The sequence below is a fragment of the Macrobrachium nipponense genome, chromosome 18 (assembly GCF_015104395.2).
Source record: "Macrobrachium nipponense isolate FS-2020 chromosome 18, ASM1510439v2, whole genome shotgun sequence".
Taxonomy (NCBI): Eukaryota; Metazoa; Arthropoda; class Malacostraca; order Decapoda; family Palaemonidae; genus Macrobrachium; species Macrobrachium nipponense.
This window is the reverse complement of record NC_087211.1, coordinates 44,029,090-44,049,864: the sequence shown is the minus strand read 5'-3', so window position 1 is coordinate 44,049,864 and position 20,775 is coordinate 44,029,090. Positions and strand designations below refer to the sequence as shown.

At 37.3% G+C, this 20,775-nt stretch overlaps 1 protein-coding gene and 1 long non-coding RNA gene across 2 annotated transcripts in view; one reads left to right on the top strand and one right to left on the bottom strand.

Annotated features, from left to right (window-relative positions):
- The window catches only part of LOC135197007 (uncharacterized), a 491,061-nt gene that overhangs the window by 139,827 nt on the left and 330,459 nt on the right, over positions 1-20,775 (top strand). Inside the window, exon 2 of the long non-coding RNA XR_010310530.1 lies at positions 10,688-10,738. This is a non-coding gene — a long non-coding RNA (uncharacterized LOC135197007). The remainder of the gene's footprint in view (positions 1-10,687; positions 10,739-20,775) is intronic.
- The window catches only part of LOC135197006 (protein trapped in endoderm-1-like), a 33,171-nt gene continuing 21,677 nt past the window's right edge, over positions 9,282-20,775 (bottom strand). The window contains exons 3-4 of the mRNA XM_064223895.1: positions 15,947-16,125; positions 9,282-13,591 (exon numbers count right to left, since the gene is read on the bottom strand). Of these exons, the coding sequence (XP_064079965.1) occupies positions 13,000-13,591; positions 15,947-16,125 (771 nt within the window). The 3' untranslated portion in view covers positions 9,282-12,999. The remainder of the gene's footprint in view (positions 13,592-15,946; positions 16,126-20,775) is intronic.

Genomic DNA, 20,775 nt, shown 5'->3' with positions numbered 1-20,775 from the left:
AGAGAGAGAGAGAGAGAGAGAGAGAGAGAGAGAGAGCATATGGTACATATTTGCTCTTCTCTCTCAACTCATTACTTGCTCGCTTTACACTTGTTTTTGATCTGTCTATCATTCCATCTATCAGTCTGTGTCGTCCTTATGAGTTCCTTTGCCATATGGCTCTTATCATGGGTGTGAATAAGGTAGTGTCTGTTTTCTTGACTCTGGAGCCACCTCTCTCTCAGGAGAAATGGCTCAATGTTAAAGGGAAGAATCTACATCATAGATACCGCCGTTTGACTAAAGTTTCAAGGGAAAATCTTTGGCATTTGGACCATCTGGTCCTAAGTTAGGTTTCATAACTTGATGGGGGTGAATTAACGACTCAATTCTTTTCCAATGTTCACAGTCGAACCACTTTCGGGTCTTATATGCTCTCTCTCTCTCTCTCTCTCTCTCTCTCTCTCTCTCTCTCTCTCTAAGAAAGGACGTAAATAGATTAAAAGGGGTACGAGCAAGAGCCACAAAGTTAATTCCATCCATCAGGCAAATAGGTTACCGAAGACGACTAGAGAGCCTGGACATGTATGGCTTAGAAACACGACGATTGCGAGGACAACTAATAGAAGCATTTAAAATACTGAAAGGCATAACAAAAGTAGACAGTTAACATATTTATGTTAAACGAAAACCACAAGAAATAATGGATGGAAACTAGAACTGAAGAAATACAACACATCCGATGGTGGGAACTTCTTTACAAACAAGATATGTGACACATGGAATAAACTGCCACCAGAAGTTGTAAATAGCAACAGTTTGGAAAAGCTTAAAAGAAAGCTAGACAAAATCATTAGGACACTGTGAATGAACAGTAAAACCTGCATCTAGACATAAGTGAGCACATGTCCCCTCGGATGGACTAAAGTCTTTGAGACATCCTAATCCTTGTAATTTCTCTCTCTCTCTCTCTCTCTCTCTCTCTCTGTAGGGTATGTCTGTCTGTCTGCCTTCCTAACATGCTATTCTTCGCAAAAGCTCAAGATACAAATCACACTGATTAGAAGGATGCGCCCGGGCAAAGCGTCTGTATTTAACTAAAGGAATTTAATTAGTATGCAGTGTTGATCTTCGTCTTCGAGTTCTCGTTAGACAATATTACAACTTCAAGTCTGACTGCTTGTTCATAATCGAGTAAGCTTGGCTCCGCGGGAAACGGAGCGGCTTCGAATAGCGAAGGAAATTCTCCGCTGAAATGGAGTCGTAAAATCCTCTCAGACGTCAGAACGAGGCGGTTCAGCTGCTGGGGAACTGGCCGCCTCTGTGGCTCTTAAAATGGCCAAGTATTAACATGGTGGCTGGAGTGGATTCGATGCCAGCAGCCCTTCTGTTTCTGTCTGCCCCTTCCCCTACACCAGCAGAGTCGACATCCCCCCCCCCCCAACACTTCCTTGTTAGCCCCGTTTCTCCTAACTATTACCACGATTCCCCCTCCAGTCTGCATACTTACATTGTCATTAAAGATCTATATTATTATTTTTATTATTGTAGCCTGTTGCCAGTTCCATTTTCATCGTGTTCTGCTGTGTCTGCTTCTTATATTTGTATTTGGTCATGAGATGAAATGAATTTGCATTATTGGTGTTATTATTTTCTACTTTGTTGTTGTTCTTGTTCTTGTTGGGGGACCGGGTAGGAAAGGTTAATGGCATGGTTGGCAATGATTAAATAAAACTGATTTAATCAAGCGATTAAATAATTGATTTTTTCATTAAGAAAATGATTTTTTTATTTTCTTATTTTTTTCATTTTTTTAAAATTCAAAAGCAAACAAATTGAAAAATATGGTTTGGAGGTTAATAAAAACTTAAGCATAACTGTGCTACCTCTATTTATTTTGATATAAAAAAAATTGCAAGTACATACTTTAGGCCAGAACTGGAAACCTAAAAGATAACTCAGTAGCAATTCTGGCATAAAATACATTTTGCGGAAAAAGAGGATTGAAAAAAATCTAACAAATCAAAAAACCAAATAAATAAACAAATCAAATAAATAAAAAATAAAATTAATAAATCACATATTTTTTATTTTTAAATAAAAAAAAAGATAAAAAAATCACCAGCTCTGGTTTATGGAAAAGCCTAAAAAGGTCTGAAAAAGGTACTTTGCGTTGAGTTCAAGATACAGGAATTTTAGGATAGGATATTTATGATTTATTTAGTAGAATGGAAATGTAAAAAATAAATAATGTTCATGTTAAACAGTACAGAAATATTATTCTAATAAAATATAGCGTATTTATTTTAATTTCAGTTGTTGGAACAAAGCTCTATTTGACAGCAGATTTTATCACGTTTTAATTTATTTGGTGTCCTGAATTTCGGCTATGTTTCTGTTCAATTATTTTGTGTTTCTACTTATAACTGAGAATATATTTTATTTGTGTCCTTTTTATTTGATCCTTGTTAGTATAAATAGTACTAAGTATGAGTATTGATTACGAAGACGAATTTACGTAGAGTTAGGAATATAATGTTTACAACTTATGCGTAAAGGGAAAATCTTGTGTGCGTCCCGAGTAAGCAGGAGGTTGCACCACGCCTTGTTATAATTGTAGCCTATTGTCATTTCCATTTTCATCGTGTTCTATTGTATCTGTTTCTTATATCTGTATTTGGTCATGAGGTGAAATTGAATTTTTATTATTATTGTTAGCATTTTTAATGTTTTAGTTTTCGTATCCATCACCTAAGTGTGTTATATATAATGCTTCAGATTTATCTGCTTTTTGCATCTGTCTATGGAGACGACCTCAAATTATTATTATTATTGTGATGATGGAAATCAGACCGATTTCTCCTTTCAGAGATTAGGAAGCGCTTCTGGTGGATTATTCGGCGCTTCAGTTCTCCGTCGTTAGGGATTTCCCGGTGGGATTAATGGGATTAATTCTGCCTATAGCTGGTTGCTATTTTGCATAGGCGTACTTAAGTGCGTTTGTGTACACAGTCGTATCAGTTGTGTGTGTATGAGTGTATTATATAATATATATACTGTATATTATTTATATTATATATTATGTGTATGTATTTGAATAGATGTGTATATATAGGTCTCTCTCTCATCTACTTCTCTCTCTCTCTCTCGCACTCTCCCCTCGTTCTCTCTCTCTAGGACATCAGGAGGCAAATTATTTTAATTTTATATTATCAACCACATTTTATTCCTCCCTTCCAAGAAGCCCATCAACGATCTCGCTTATTACCGAAAAAGACATTTTACCATTACATGCCGAAGTGAAAGTAATTTCCCTAAAGGTAAAATAAAAAAGGCTTCATTAGCCTTCTGATTGATTACCAAAGAGTTGGAGGAGTCTTTTTCCAGTTGGCTTTCCAAGAAGCTCTCTCTTTCCTCAGAGATATTTTACCTTTATAAGAATAACTTAAGTCTCTTCTTTCATTGCTGACGTTAGTCATAATGGAAAACGAGTTTAGGGTTACCCTTCATATAGAAAAAAGCATTTTATAAAAAAAACTGAGGTTATGATAGTGATCTCCTTCGTTTTCATTAGCCTTATGAATAATGAATAGAATGGGAAAAGAAACCCACAACAAGATTACTGAGTACAACTTGCTTTCTTGTAAGTATTTGCATAGTATCTTACTTACAAGTAAAGAAGTTATGCTCAGTTATCTTGTTGTGGGTTTCTTTTGCCATCTTCTGAAAAAAACTGAAACAAGTTTTTGTTTGGTTGCAGCGAATAGAATGTTAATTTTATATATTTATGTATATATAAATTAAGTCCAAAAGCCTACCACTTGGACCTACGAGATCATTCAGCGCTGAAGCGGAAATTGACAGTAAAAGGTTTGAAAGGTGTAACGGGAAGAAATCCTCGCAGTTGCACTATGAGTCATTTGTTAGGAGATGTTGGAGAGTAACATGGAAGAAAGGGAATATGGAGGTAGGTACGGTAAAAGGAAAGAAAGGGGTTGCAGCTAGGGGCCGAAGGGACGCTGCAAAGAACTTTATGTAATTAATGCCTCAGGTTGTTTGCGGCAGCCATCGAATCAATGGACTCGTGACATTTGCTTTCGGGAATTTCTCCCTCGCTCTCTCTCTCTCTCTTCGCAGGAACAGGGGAACCAACCACACACTGCGGAGAAAATGTCTCATGGCTCAGATACCAAAACGTACCCAGGGGCACGTTCTCTTGCGGGCGCGCATTCTCACTCAAAGTTTACATTGCGTTTATAACTATCTCTGCATTAAGGACTTTGATCCCCTCCTAAGGCGTTTAGGTCTCTTATGCACGCATCAGGATCCTGAATCAATAGGATCCCCACATGTCCTTGGTCGTGCTTGCGCGCTTGCATCGATATAGACTAAAGGAAGTCTCCATGAGCCCGATAAGGCGGTTTTTTTGTTCGAATTGCGAGTGAATTGTCTGAAATTCTTTTATTCGATCCACGAAATCGCCACCCCCCCCCCCTCTCTCTCTCTCTCTCTCTCTCTCTCTCTCACTCTCTCTCTCTCTCTCTTCGTGAATTTTGCAGATATATGAAGTTTGTTGAATTTGGGAGGAAACTTGGACTCCTTTCTTGAAGATCAGCTAGTTGTTTACCAGGAATGTAAATTAAGGAAGAGAGAGAGAGAGAGAGAGAGAGAGAGAGAGAGAGAGAGAGAGAGAGAGAGATGCTTGCATCTCAAGTACATATTGAATACGAAAGAAGAGAAATGAACTAGTGTTCAATTATTCGTGAGGGAGAGAGAGAGAGAAGATTGTGTCGCAAAGACATATTTTAAGAGGGAATGAGAGAAAAGGTTTTGTATGAAGCAATTATGTAAGTTTTGGGTAGAGAGAGAGAGAGAGAGAGAGAGAGAGATGATTGCATCTCAAGTACATATTATTAAAAAGGGAATGAGAGAAATGAACTAGTGTTCAACTATTGGTGAGAGAGAGAGAGAGAGAGAGAAGCAGGGCGTCATAAGCAAGATTAGTGAGAGAAAGAACGGTGTTTAGAGAGAGAGAGAGAGAGAGAGAGAGAGAGAGAGAGAGATTATGGCACGTATTTGCTCCTCTTTCTCAACTCATTACGGGATCCCTCAAACACGAGACTTTCTTCTGTCTGTCAGTCTATATGATCTATCTACCTATGTCGTCTTAGCGAGTTATTTCTTTTTAATCGTTCTTATGATTTTTATCATAACGCACCTACTATAGCCTTTTTTTCTGCTGTATTTCACTGTCTCTCCGTCAGTAGTTTTCTAGCTCTTCCATTCATTCTGCAAATTGAGGTTTAGAATGAGTGACCTGGTAGTTGGTTCTGAGGAGGGAAAGATGAAATTTGAGAGAACATGAAAGACTTTTAAGTTTGTTCCTTGTCCACAAGACATCTGAAATAGTTATGGGTGAATTTCAACGAAATTCTTTAGTGGGGTGGGCTATGGGACAAGGAAATGCTGATTAGATTTTTTTGTTGGATCTAGATGTGTATATTCATAATTATTTTTATCTAACGTTATCAACCTGTGAGGTTTCATACCAATCCTGATAGCTATCCGGATCTGGTTGATACGAAACATGTGATTAGGACATAATCGCTTGGCGGTGCCATGTATTTCTGAGCGTTTTATCTGTTGGAGCTCACACTCCATACCATTGGTTATCATCCGTAAAGTTTTATCAGAGCTATCGAAAATGGCAGATGCGATCTATAACGTAGCTGTTTATATACCAGAAAACTTCATTAATCTTCCGTCATTACCAACGTAATGGATCCAGTCCTGGCGCGACAAGATATGAAGATTACCAACGTCAGATTTGACAGCTGAGGTTAATGACCCTCGACATTACTGTCATATCATAAGGAGATACATAAACATTCTACTGCCCGTAACTTTTCTTACAACTATTGTTGCCTAGGTAGGTTTCTGCCTTGAAGAAGGCTTTATGAATAGAGAAATGTTTCCTTAGTTTTTTCAGGGCACCATTGTGGTATATTGCTGCTGGCACTAGACCCAATAATATGTTTGCATGTACCTGCAATTGCTTTTTTGATTTGTCTATGAGACAGGGGTATGGGCACGAAGCTTGAAGCCGCTTCTTTCATTTATTGTCAGTTTGTTTAATACCAGTTTCATTAAATTTACTTTGTTTATATACCAGTGCGTCACTGAATATTAAACAATATGATATATATATATATATATATATATATATATATATATATCATATATATATGATATATATATATATTTATATATATATATATATGATATATATGTATATATATATATATATATATATATATATATATATATATATATATATGTATATATTATGTATATATACTAATATATATATATATATATATATATATATATATATATATATATATATATATATAATATTTATTATATATAATATATATAATATATATATATATATATATATATATATATATATATATTATATATATATATATATATATGTATATATAATGACTTTTATTCCATCTAATAAAAGGAGCCCATAAAAAACGCCAAAATGTAGAGAGAAAATACTATATTTCAGAGACTGCTGTCTCCCTCTTGAGGTAGATGAATGAGGAAAGTTACAGAAAAGGTGGTATTTATACCAAGAGATACATCTACAGGTAAGCCAATTTATATACTATAAATTGCATATCTTCAATTAATTTTTTTTTCATCGGGATCTCTTATAGTTCGTATGTCAATCTATCATTATAAAAAATAGATTAAGGCAGAATCAGCAACAAAAACAAACTTTACCTTTCCAGGTTTTCGGGATGCAAATTCCCTCCTAGATGTATACTGGTATTGTACCAGCCCCAGTTTTGTTGCCATGCCTCTAAGTTAATTTGGTCTATCGAAGTTAGAACATGAAGATCTGGGTATGGAAGGCTTAATGACATTGTTTTCAAGAAGATTCTATGGTTAGTTTTTAAGATATGACGCCCCGCATTTTCGGGGAAGGTCCGCACCTCGGTCACAGTTCGAGGATACGCCCACGGGATAGTCCCCCAAAAATGCAACGCCTCTTTAAAACGCGTCGATATTGATTGAGGAGAATCGGGCTTCCCCAAAAAGGATGGGCCCGGTCCCAGAAATTCTCTGCCAGTCATCCAGCTGAATGAATTGATATGCATGTGAAGCAGAAGCAAAATGGTTCCCGATTTCTCATTTGTTTTATGAAAGATTGGCGTGGTTTATTGGCTCCTCTATTTTGGGATGCCCTGCTTTTGGCCGGCGTACTGGATGCCGTCCAGATGATAAGGAATTCTAATTATAGGTCCTTTGACGTCAAGACCAGAGCTCCTCCCCCTCCTCTCTCTTTCTCTCTCTCTAGTTTCTGGTATAAATGCTCAAGTATGCAGCGCAGCTTACGAACATTGTTTACAATGTTCACAAACTCACGGAGCTTGGTAATATCATATATGTAAACGCGAACATCCATTCATGAGATACACAAACTCGCACAGTCAAGCTAATGCATTTATATTCATTGAACGAGGTCAATATATATAATTTGACATTTACCTTACCAGGCCGCTTATGTTAAATTTTTTTCTTACCAATAAATGTATTATTAACATCATTTAATTTAGTGCATAACTCTTCACCTTCACAATCGAGCTCACATGTGGACATAGCTGTTTACCTTCACCGGTTGTAAGTCCTCTAAAAAAAAGATAATAATAAATAAATAAATATTATAAACTGTTCTCTGCCAATCACCTCTTATAAGAAAGACCATCAACCCACATCCACTGCAACAGGACAAAAAAAAAAAAAAATTATCAAGATAATAACATCAGTTCATCATAAAAAGTTGCAAAAATATAACTTTGGTTGAAATTATATTAAGTAATGATCCAGTTTATTACGTTGTTCTATTACCAACCCTAGTAACTCGGTGTGCCCCCCCCCCCCGTAGTCTTCAGCGATTCCTTATTCACCGTAACTCTCAGCTAACTCTTGTGATATTTTTTGTGAAAATCTGTGACTGTTTATAACCTTCAGCGACTATTTGCAACCCTATTCCGATGACTTAAAACCCTCTCCGACTCTTTTTAGAACCCTTAGCGGCTATTTGTACGCTTATTCTAACGACTTGAAACCCTCTGCAACTCGCTATAACCCTTAGCGGCTATTTGCAACCGTTCCAGTGACTTGAAACCCTCTACGGCTCTTTATAATCCTTAGCGACTACTAATTACAACCCTATTCCAGTGACTTGAAACCCTCTGTGATTTTATATAACCCTTAGTAACTATTTGGACCCTTATTCCAATCATGTGAAACCCTCTACGGCTCAATAACCCTTGCCGACTATTTACACCCTTATTCCAATCATTTGAAACCCTCTACGGCACTATAACCCTTACCGACTATTTGCAACCATATTCCAGTCACTTGCATCCTTCTGCGATCTCCGAATGTAACCCTCTGCAGCTGAGTGACCCTATGTAACCCTGTGTGACCGTTTTCAACCTTATTCTAATCCCTTGTAACCTGCCATCTCCCGGAGGGTAGGTGTTGTACCGTTAGAGCACCTCACGGAGTGCACTGTAGGCATTGCTAAATGTTCTTTGCAGCGTCCTTACTGTCCCTAGCTGCAACCCCTTTATTCCTTTTACTGTACCTTCTTTCATATTATCTTACTTCCGTCTTGCTATCCACCTTCTCCTAACAATTATTTCATAGTACAACTGCGAGGGTTTAAGCTTGTTACACCTTTCAAACCTACTTACTTTCAATTTCCTTTAACGCGCTGAATGACCTCATGGGTCCCAGTGCTTGGCTTTAGGCTTAAATTCTATATTCCAGTGCAAGCCTCCTATAATCAACAGTGAAGGATAAATATAAACACGAAAACTTTGTACTGTTTAATGATTTGTGATGAATTACAGAAAGAAATTCGTGAATGATTATTGTAATGAAAGTACTAATGGCACAGATTGCTTCATGCGACATTCACAGTGACAAATGTTTGACGACCAAGATCGAAGAATTTATTTATATATATATATATATATATATATATATATATATATTATATATATATATATCTCCGAAGGATATTCTCCAAAGGTATGAGTTTTATTTATAATATATATATATATATATATATATATATATATATATATATATATGTATGTATGTATGTATGTATGTATGTATGTATGTATATATATATATATATATATATATATATATATATATGAATATATAATATATATATATATATATATATATATATATATATATATATATATATATTACGTCATATAAATGTGTAAATATACAGAAAAATTAAGACTCCGTAATTTAATGGTATCATTGATATTTTAGCTCAACTTTAAATTTAGTAAAAAGTAAAAGAATATCATCATAAGCAGTACTTTGTCCTTTTGTTATTATAAGTAAAACATTTAGACAAAGTTCACATTATGCATGTATACAAATATACGTATATAATACATATAAGTCAATGACATCTATTTATCAAGAAATAGATGGAGTAACCGATTGAGCACCTTAATAGACGAAAGAAAACTCTCTCTTTTTAGTCCTCTTTGGTTTGGTTTCAGTGTCTAAGACTCATAAATAATATACTCCCTCGAATGAAATTTCTGCTAGTTCCTCATTGGACGAGTGGGATGCGTACTCCTCTACCAATCTGGTAGCACGAGTTCGCTCCCTGGTGTTACCAATGCGGAACCAGAGGAATATATTTCTGGTGATTAGATATTCATTTCTCGATATAAAGTGGTTCGGATCCCACAATATGCTGTAGGTCCATTTGCTAAGTAACCGATTGATTCCACGTAGATCAAAATCTAATCTTTCGGGTCAGCCCTAGGAGAGCTGTTAATCAGCTCAGTGGGCTGGTTAAATTAAGTTGTACTTATGGGTCAAGAATTCTTTTTTATTTGGTAATGCAAGTACATTTTTACTCATGATAAGGGACACAAGAATTGGGGTCAAACCGAAAGATAGCGATAGACCTATACATTACAAATGACGTTTATGAGAGGAAGGGGAAATCCGTAGGGATCCAGAATTCCAGAACTTTGGCAGTCGTATGACCAAGTATGAGTGATTTCCACACATATAGAATTATATCTCTTGATTAACGTATCACACAGTCGTACGGTATTGCGCGCTTTCTACAGATACACTTTAAACATCTATATTTCACCTAGAGCACACGAGCCACTCTGTGGCGCCACGTCGTTGTGTCGGTGTGTGGCGGGGATGTCGCTGATCCCCGCCACACACCGACGCCATGACGTGGCACCACGGAGTGTCTCGTGTACTCCTGGCCTCAGTTGATTAGGAACGAGCACTTCGGTCACATACGCAAAGATCTTTTTGATGACGAATCCTCATGTAATTATGAAAATTCGTGTTTGATTGAAGAGAAACCTTTAAGATGAATTCTTCTTCAAGAACAGTTCTTCATTAATGAAAGGAAATCCTCATTGATTGAATTAGAAAGTACCCTAATGGGGAAAGGTCTCCTTACGAATTGCATCGGAAAATCACCATCAATTGTTTATGGTAAAACTTAATTAACTAGATATGAAAAGCAGCTGTGGGAGGAGCTATTTCTTAAATTTTTAATCCTTTTATCAAAATATAACAAAAGTTAATGAATCTCAATTTTTCCTTACAGGCCTCCTACCTCAGCACAGTGTTGCCAGATCATCGACCCATAACCCCACAGGTGAGTATTAAAATGGTACTACATCTATTAGTCATTGTAGTTGTAGTGTATTTCATTATTGATCGCTACTATCATGATCAGTATACATTATGAAAAAATGCCCAAGAGTGATACTTGTTGGTTGTAATTAGTAGCATATTTGTGAAGATAGTAATGTGAAGTTAGTTCATGTAGGACCATTTCGAAAATCTGTGGAACCCCAGGGTCAGATTCCCTGCTTCAGTTCATTGATTTATATGCTTGCAAACGTGACCGGAAATTGTTGTACATTTCATCCCTTCATTTCAGCCCTTGTAAGACGTCATCATCTTAAATCATAATATACTCATAAGTGAGTTCCTTGTGAGAAATTTCTCATCTCGTTGAATTTTGAGTCTTTTGCGACTAGTTGCACCTTGCACCAGACCCCATTAATAAATTTTTCTGCTTTTCAATCCAGTCATTATGATGAATATTTTGATGCACGTACAATCTTAATTAATCAATCTTTGAAGACTGTTAATCACCTCTACCAAAGAGGTTACGCAGGCTTAACGCAAAACGTTATGTGTGGAATTTGACGAAATTTTTAACAGAGGTGAACGTCGTAATTGGCAATTTGTGATTAGATTTTGAGAAAGACACGAATGTTACTTTTTGGAGAATGAATCGTTCTTTGTGGGGGTCGGGGACGGTGGTGGTGGTTTGCTCAGGCTTTGGTGGAAGTTTTTGCTAATTTTTCTTCCACGTATCAGTTTATCATTCTTTAATTTTTTTTTCAATACTGACATGTCCTCACCTGAAAACTCATTTATCACTGGAAGGTCACTTATCCTTAATCTGTTTTGATGTACGTTTAGCATTTAATATATCACTCTCGTCTTGGGTGAATAACTTTCACCAATACCTCCTTTCTCGTTCATTAAGCGTTTGGAAGAAAAATGGGCGAGAGTAGGGGGCTACTCCTCCACCAGTGAGGCAGTTAGGGTATTAGGGTATAGGGCCACACCTTCCAGGCTAATTTCTAATAAAAAGGAGCAGGGCTAAGCGTATAAAATGCAACAGACTAGGAGTCTAATGCAAGTGGTAATGTATTACAATGAGTCTTCGAGAGTCACAAGTAAATGAAAGGGTAAGCAGATTATTTCTTCCCTTATTGCCACCATAAATAAGAAATATTTTGTAACTTCATTAAAAAAAAAAGACTTGTTTTCAGTCACCTATTAATGCTATTTATGCTGAATGACAACTCTTGAAAATGTCGACATGTTACTCATACGTTTACTTCAGTAATAAACTTTGCACCTTCACTTCAATAATTCTCGATGATTTGTATAAACTTAATGCTAAATATAAATTAATACAAGTACAAATTCCCTGAGGAAGGAAAATTGGAGGCAAGAGCCCCCCTGGATTGAAGCATAGGAAAGAAAGGAGGAGCTGAGAGATAGCGGAGAGTAACTCTGGACAAAATGGCGTTCGGTGGTGGCCATTTTGATTTGCCACTCCTCAGCATCAGTGAACTGCTTCAGACATTGTGTCTCTCTACATGAAATACTGTATTAAGGTGGCTATGGTACAAATAAAGAACTCCACAGTGATGTAAAGGTAGATTTACTAGATTTTGTACAAGACTGTTTCTGCCAGCAACCATCAGTGAGGTCAGCTGATCACCGAAACAACTTTGTGCAAAATTTATGGTACATCCACACCACAGTCAAACATGTCATGAACGTGTCAGGTTCTGATGTTGGACCAGATCTGATATCATCAACAAGTTGAATACAAGCCAACTACTTATTGGTAGTTGTCCACCAGTGGTCATTGAATTGTTTTCAACCTGTTTGTGATATGAATGTGGTAAGTTGCTGGCGCCTGTTGGTGCCGTTTCACTCTAAAGTGGAGTTTTTGTTCAGTGCCTTTATTGTTACGAAATGGAAGTGGAAAAACTGCAAGGAATCTAGCATGCAATTAATTACACTTGCAAGGCAAGGCAGATATAAAAGGTGGTTTGTTTGTATACATCTGGATAAAATTGATGATGAAGGGTCAGACGGACGGACACACTGACACAAACTCGAAGCGTGGGACCTGACATCGAAGCTCGGCAAAACTGGAACTTGAATGTATGAAATAATACTTACAACGAGAATCATTTACTAAGGAATGACTTGGAATTTATTCTTGCCCTGCAAGTAACACTTCACAACCCTGTTCCCTTATTAATCCTCACAGTTTCCACTTTATGCATCACTGATCAACGGTCTAATCCTCTGTCGCATTCACCCTTTATTACTCGAGGTACACGACACCTCCGTGATTCTGGTGAAATCGGAGGACTGCGACAGGTCCCCGCTGTTGTTGGAGTGCACAGTGCACAGGGAAAGGTGGCGCGGTTTCCCCAAACAGTCCAGCGCCCGCCGAGGGGAATCACCCAGATCTACCTGGTGCTCCCTGTTAAGCGACTCCACCGACGATCCCATCTGCAGGGAATGCATGGAAATGTCCCTGCTACTCGACTGCAGGTCGTGGCATGAGCCTAGGGAAGAAGGGGCCTCCTCCTCAGGGTTTCGAGTTCTTATTTTGTGGACGCACTGCCTGAGTTTGTATACACTCAAGGTGATGAGCTGTTTAAAAGCCCTTCGGAAATTCCCGTTTCTCGCTACGTACAGGAAGACGTTGACGCCATATTGGATCCAGTAGACCATGTATATGAAGATGCCGAGGGCCACGTGGCTCTCTTTCCTGACGAGGCAGACGAGGTTGTAGACGCATATCGGGATCACGCAGATGAGGAATATGAACAGAAGAGCCAAGATGAGCGTGACCGACCGCAGCATGTCCCGAAATCTGTCTATGACGAGTTCATCTGATCTGAAATGGAGGAGATGGAAAAAAGTTCTGATTCCCTCGTTCTCTCTTTGGTGTACATTTGTGGCAGAAAGTGAAATGACTAACAGCAAATATAATCCAGGTGTAACAGGACATGATTTCACATGCAAAAAATGATGGTATTTCAGAAAGCTTATTTAAAGGAGGGTGAAAATTATTGGAAACGAAGAGGAAATTTTGACCATCTCTTCGCTTACCTCTTCGTATATTTTTTGTAAAATTAAAAGAGAACTGCATAACTAATGTAAGTATTGGAACGTATAACACATGGCAGATATTTTAGTAGTCAATTTTTTTCATTACTTCAACGCAAATGGTCTTATTTGCATTCTTTTAAAAGAATTGTCTTTGTACTTAGAAGACCTCGCGTTCCCAAGTTCCGGCTGTCGGGTGTTGAAGTTCAGAGCTGCAACAGAATGTCTTTCCCCTCCTCTTGGATTATATTATAATCACCACAACGTATTCGGCAAAACAACCGTTGCAAAATAAATGAAGATGAAAAGAACCACAGATTAACGGACTTTCGAAACTATTTCCAACCAATCAGCTTCAAGGAATGGTCGTGAAGGCTCTGCTGTAGTAATTGTATTAATGCACAAAACGATTTTGTAGGTGATAAAGTTCATATATATATATATATATATATATATATATATATATATATATATATATATATATATGTATATATATATATATATATATATATATATATATACATATATATATATATATATATATAGGTATAACGTGGTATAGAAGTAGAATAGCTGTCTTTGGATCGGAATGAAATATTTGTTTACCACTTCCGGCGTACCAACCGTCCCGTACAGTCCCTCTTCATGAAAGTGGTTCCCATATGTTTTTAAAATACCGCACCACGAAGGAACTTCACGGGCAATCTCTTCATCGAACAGGGAAGGTGGCAGTTCAAAAATAGTCCCAGAAATTTTTTTGCCGCCAAAAATAGAGCGAACTGTGAATAAAAATTAATTATTCATCAGCGAATTTCGTTCGGCCTCTTCAAACTTTGGAACTGGTGACCTAAATGGAAATTTCATGCCACCACTCCTCTCCTTATTTTAAGTCTTTCCTTGATTTTTGTCTGGTTGGATTTCTGTGTTCGTTTTCAGTAGAAAGCCAAAGCTGCATGGAATAGGTTTCCTTTCTTTGTAATGAATAAAGTGCCTGAGAGTCCTTTGCGTTATTGTGTTTAACCGAGATTCGCAAGTGGAGAAAGTTACGATGAAAATGGTGAAAGGGATCCGGGAACCTCTGCTGGGAGAGGCTTGATTTGGGACATAATTCATCTTACATGATCAGCTCGTGTTTCAGGAGAGAGAGGAGAGAGAGAGAGAGAGAGACGAGAGAGAGAGAGAAGAGAGAGAGAGAGAGAGAGAGAGAGAGAGAGAGAGAGCGCACATACACACACATTTGCATATAAAATGTATACATATATAAACGGCCTTTGGGAGGAACTCGACTTTATGGCTAAAAAAACGACTCGTAATAATAAATTTTCAGGTTCACAACAACAAACCGTAGGAAGGAGCACCTACTGAGAGAGAGAGAGAGAGAGAGAGAGAGAATTTCATTCTACATTCGTTTACAGAGAGAAATGGCTCAGCTAATTAACTCGTTTTATGGGGCAGACAGAAAGAACTTCATTTCGAAAGAACGTTGAAGGAAATGAACACACTCAGAGAGAGAGAGAGAGAGAGAGAGAGAGAGATGAGGGCGGGGGGGGGGGGGGGGGGGGGTTTAACCTTAGCAAGTCTAGGGCAACGTATCCGATAAGAAACATTTGTTTGTTCCTCTTAACACAATGTTATCACTGGATAATGTTGGAGGGTCCATTTTATCAACCTCGTGTTTTTCCTCAAGAGCCCGTGCGTGCTCAATACCCCCTCAAGAGAGTGGTTTGCTTTCCTGGCATTATTGTTGATGCTAGTGCTAATATATGATTAAAAGACGGTAACAGGGCTTTAAAACGCCGTTTAAAATTGCTTAAGTGAATCCTGATTACTGTTGCTGCATTTGCCATTATTTGTTTTCATCACAGATTAATTTTTTTTTAATATGGTGCAGTTTAAATTTTCAGTTATTAAATTGCTTAAATCACCCGTTACCATATCATGTCACACATGGCATATTGTATGCTTGTTTCATAGTTTATTTGTATTTTGGTTAGTTTTGTATGAATTTTATACAATTTGATTAACAATAATTAATAAATGAAAGCAATGGTTTTAGAGTTGAGACACACTCGGCATTATTGTACACCTGGCATCTTCATGCCAAAGAGCAGGTCATCATTCTTTGTCGTAGGTTGGGACTTACGCTCCATTTTTCCTGAGGGCTCTGATGTTGGACCAGATCTGATAAATGATGCTCAGACACCCGAGAGGCATCAGGAGACACGGGAGGGAAGACTCCAGGGAGTAGAAGATGAATCTGGCCATCTCCCCGTCGATGTCGCACTTGAAGGTGATCCTGTCATAGTCGTATCCGCCAATGTCCTGTAGGAGAGAGCATGGAAAGTTAAGTGTTTCTTAGTTTAACCAGACCACTGAACTAATTACCAGCTCTCCTAGGGTTGGCCCGAAGGGTTAGATATTTTTACGTGGCTAGGAATCAATTGGTTACCTAGCGAACATGCAAACCAGTAGTCCAACAAGGAACTAGAAGAGAGCATTAAGATGGAAATTAATTGTAAATTAACGAGTCATTTAGACAAACACTTGTGTGCCCACACAAATGCGCACTCAGTATATAGACTGGTCACATCCACTAGTACTATTACATACAGTAGGCATGCATTTAATGTAAACCTGTGGGTTTCGCATCATATTATACTATGTTTTCATTTCAGGATCTTGAAATATGAAATGGGGGAATTACGAAGTATGCTCCTATCAAACATTGAACAAACATTACCAACATGAAGTCCCATCCTTTACCCTGTGTGCTACCAGTGAATACAAGATTGGGGTTTTCGAACAATTAAAATAGTTTGGGGCAAAGAACCTGTTTAGTTGATTTTAGGTTTTGATTTTCAAGGATATGAGTTAAGTGTATAGCCCTAAAATATTAGGAGACGAAGTTAAGAATTCGTTGTATGACTGTTTTTAATATATATATATATATATATATATATATATATATATATATATATAATTGGATGGTCTCTGTATGTGTATGTATGCTCCAGCATAACTCTGGAACACATTGAGTAAGCAGGGCTGGTTCTGCCCGTAGACTTAATAACTAAGTAAATTCTATGGGTTTATCATACATCATTTCGATATGCATATGACTCACTATCTGGTAAGATAGGAAAGACATCACTAGCACCAAAGGGGGTACGGATGGAAGGAGGTAAAAATAATTGAAAACGCCATTTATTAGTGTATAATCCATAGTTTTCGAGGTCACTGAGATGAATAGTGACACTCGAGATGCCCTTTAAGTCCAAGTTCAGCCCTGATAGGAATGGGGGTTGAGAAAGGGGGAAACATAAAATGTCAAAAATGTTGGGCATTGGAATCGAAGCAATTATCTTGACAGGAAAGGAAGAGAGTGAGAGAGTATAGAGGGTGTTAGGGAGGAGGAGGAGAGAGAGAGAGAGAGAGAGAGAGAGAGAGAGTGTCATTCAAAGTTTTCCCGGGCAGTGCCGTGTTGGTCAGCTATATATATATATATATATATATATATATATATATATATATATATATATATATATATCAAACCAATCAATCTTTTTTTTGCATAACGGCAGATACAGTGATAGAGAACTGCACTACTTCATATAAATATATATATATATATGTATATATATATATATGAAGTAGTGCAGTTCTCTATCACTGTATCTGCCGTTATGCAAAAAAAAGATTGATTGGTTTGATTGAAAACCACAATCGAGCGCCACGTTGAAACGTCCCATAAATAGCAGAAGCGCCTCTTCAATTGAGACCAAACGAAGCCATCTGTTGCCAGTTATCTAGACAAACGATGGGCTTGGGGAGAGGAGATGTTGGGGGAAAGGAGAGTACATGGATCGCAAATCCTCATACCGGTAATACTATTGTTGAAAAGTAAAAATAACTCAGTGTTTAGGCTACGAATTCCCGTAAGGGGTTAGTGCCATCAGTGCACCTCATGCAAAGGTTCTTTGTAGCGTGTGTCCCTTCGACCCCTAGCTGCAATCCCTTTTGTTCCTTTTACGGTACATCCTTTCTTATTCTCTTTCTTCCATCTTGCTGTACACCCTCTTCTAACAGCTGATTCATATGCAACTGCGGGGTTGTCCTCCTATTACACCTTTCAAACCTTTCACTGTCAATTTCCGTTTCAGCGCTGAATGGCATCATAGGTCCCAGTTCTTGGCCTTTAGCCAAAATCCTACATTCAGTTCAGGTTGTGAATGATGACGGCTTTCGGGCGGAACTGGATCACAGTGGTATGTTCAGTGGCGTGATTGAGAGACGAAAAATCTAAAGCATCTGGAGCATCTAATAATTGTAGTGGGTGGAAGCGAATATGAAAAGAAAACTGGGTCTGTGGGGTTGGAAGTGTGAAAACAAGGAAAGTGGTGAACTTGTATGCTTTATTGTGTATGTGTGTACTCTGGTATGGGTTTGGAAGATGGAAGAGAATATTATGTGGGACAGCCTTGGTCTTCACGCAGAAGACTGTAGATGGAAAAAGTGGTTGTACCTCGAAGTGCCCGTTTGTTTTGTTTCCAATCATTCTTTTATTTGAATGGAAATGTGGATTGGTTAATTTCAATCCCATTCTACATATACTCTTTTCTGTTCACACAGAAATACGTAGTATATATATTATATGTATAATATACCTGTATATATGCATATTTATATATACACGTATATATATTTTGTATATGTAATGTATATATGTATATATACATATATATATGCAGCAATAAGTCACCAAACAGCACGTAAATACATCTGAGGTAATTTTTTTAATCAATATTGTAAAAAGAAACAATTGAATCTGCCTTTATTAAGCATTTTAACAATCAACTTATGAATCTGAGTTCAGGTCTTCTTAAATTAGATAGTTACATAGTTTATAAAATTGTAGGGAAATACAATGTCACCTTTTAGCAACAGCCTGTTATACTAACTGCAGTTTTAGTTCTTAAGCACTTTTAAAGTATCCTTACTTGTTTGGTAATGACATTTTGTAATGATGGTTTGCTTGTTAATGGCTTTGATCTTTATATAGTGAAATTTTCTTGTTTGTGTTTCTATTTATCTCTTTTACTTTGTACCCCGAAGAAGTGTACGCAATACACGAAAGCGCCTGGTACCTGGTCTTTCATTTTTCACATTTCATGTGGCTATTTACACATATATATGTATATATACATATATATAATGCGTCTACTATATATACACGTATGTTTTAAAATTTTACACTTTCTTAATAGTCCACTTTCAGTTACAAAGCAAAAGGAAATACGAATATTAACATTTCATTGTCAGCCAAATTAAGAGCCTACCAAAAAAAGAGGATTAATAAAATGGAAGCAAAATCTCTATTGCCAAATCCTAGGAAGCGAAGACATCACGAATGAAAGTGGTAATCAATAAAACATAAAACAGTGATAAAATCGTAAAAAATAGTGATAAAATCGTAAAGGAGGCTGTTGCCGAGTCATCCGTCTCCCCCGAAGGAAACCTGTCTCTGCTATAAAGTCTAATGTCCTCGTTTTTTGCACCTTTTCCTTCAGTTTTGTGAGGGTCGTTTATTTTCATGTTCAGAATTTTCCTTTAAGAAATGCTGTTTCTCTTAAAAAGAGAATAACAAGACAGCTTTCGCTACATTATCAAAGTTCTGAATTGCTGGATCAAGGAGGAAATTATTGTACATAAAAACGTCCCCAGTTTTATGGACGCTTCATGGACCTTCACAAGGTATCTTCCGAAGACCAGTGAACACCATTACGAAGATAATATTATCAATATTAATGCCGTTAATGATGATATTCACGAGTTTAAGGGCCCATTATATTGTTTTGACACGCCAGCCACCATTGCCCCGAGTTTCTGGCATTTGTTGTTTATGCATCTGTGTTTGTAGGCATTTACTTATTTGATTATTCACCATTAACTCTATTATTCCCTATTATTTTATATTCCCTGTGCTTGCTTCATTCTGGGAAATTATACTTGCAAGGCAATGGACTCATAAGGGGGTTCTATATTCATATTTTTACATTGTCTATGACAATAGTAATGTAGTGGGAAGAAGAGGGGTGACTGGAGGTATACTTGATCATTATTTTCTTGAATTGAAATTAAAGACAGTTGGAATTTCGAGTTGGGAAGGAGCGAGCAAAAATACTGACGTAAAGATAACTATAACAAGAGAGCTTGATAAGACAGGTTCAAAAAGAATGAGTGAGAGAAATCATTGTTGTTTCATGTATGAGGTAAAGTTGACAAAAAAGACTTAGAGATTTATAGGGACAACTGCTTAGTATACCAGGGAAGGTGTATTCTAGGCTTCTGGTTGAGAGGGTGAGACTCATAACGGAATGTTTGATAGGGTAAGAACAGCTTGGGTTTAGACGTGATAGGAAAGTTTGAAGTGAAGAAAAAACGTTGTATGTGACATACTTGAAACTATAGAGATCTCATGACAGAATCGATATTGAGGCACTGTAGAGAATGTTGGGATGCGTGTTGTAAAGAGTAGAAAGGTAATAGAAAAATTTATGATGGAAGTGAATCATTTGTTGAAGTTTGTAAGTGTTAGAACGACTGGTTTGTGGTGTAAATATTGAGCTAAAACAAGGTGTGTTACGTCTCCATAACTGTTTAATAATGTCATCGATAAGGTACCACTAGACGTCACAGAAAGGACGGTATTCGTAGTGTGGAATGGGTGATGTTTGCAGTTAAGTACTGATTGGGTTTTGTAAAGAGAAACTGCACGGGGTCAGTGACATACTTCTGAAATCTTTATAAGAGGAGATTGTTGAGACTAAATATGAACTGAGAGTAAACTTATGACTGTAAATAAGGAACCAGGAAGGTGGAGCAGTGAATGTTAGTATGGACGGCCAGAGAATGGATGAGTGAGATTCATTTAAGTATTTTGGAGTGAAGATTCCAGATGATGATGGGATGAAA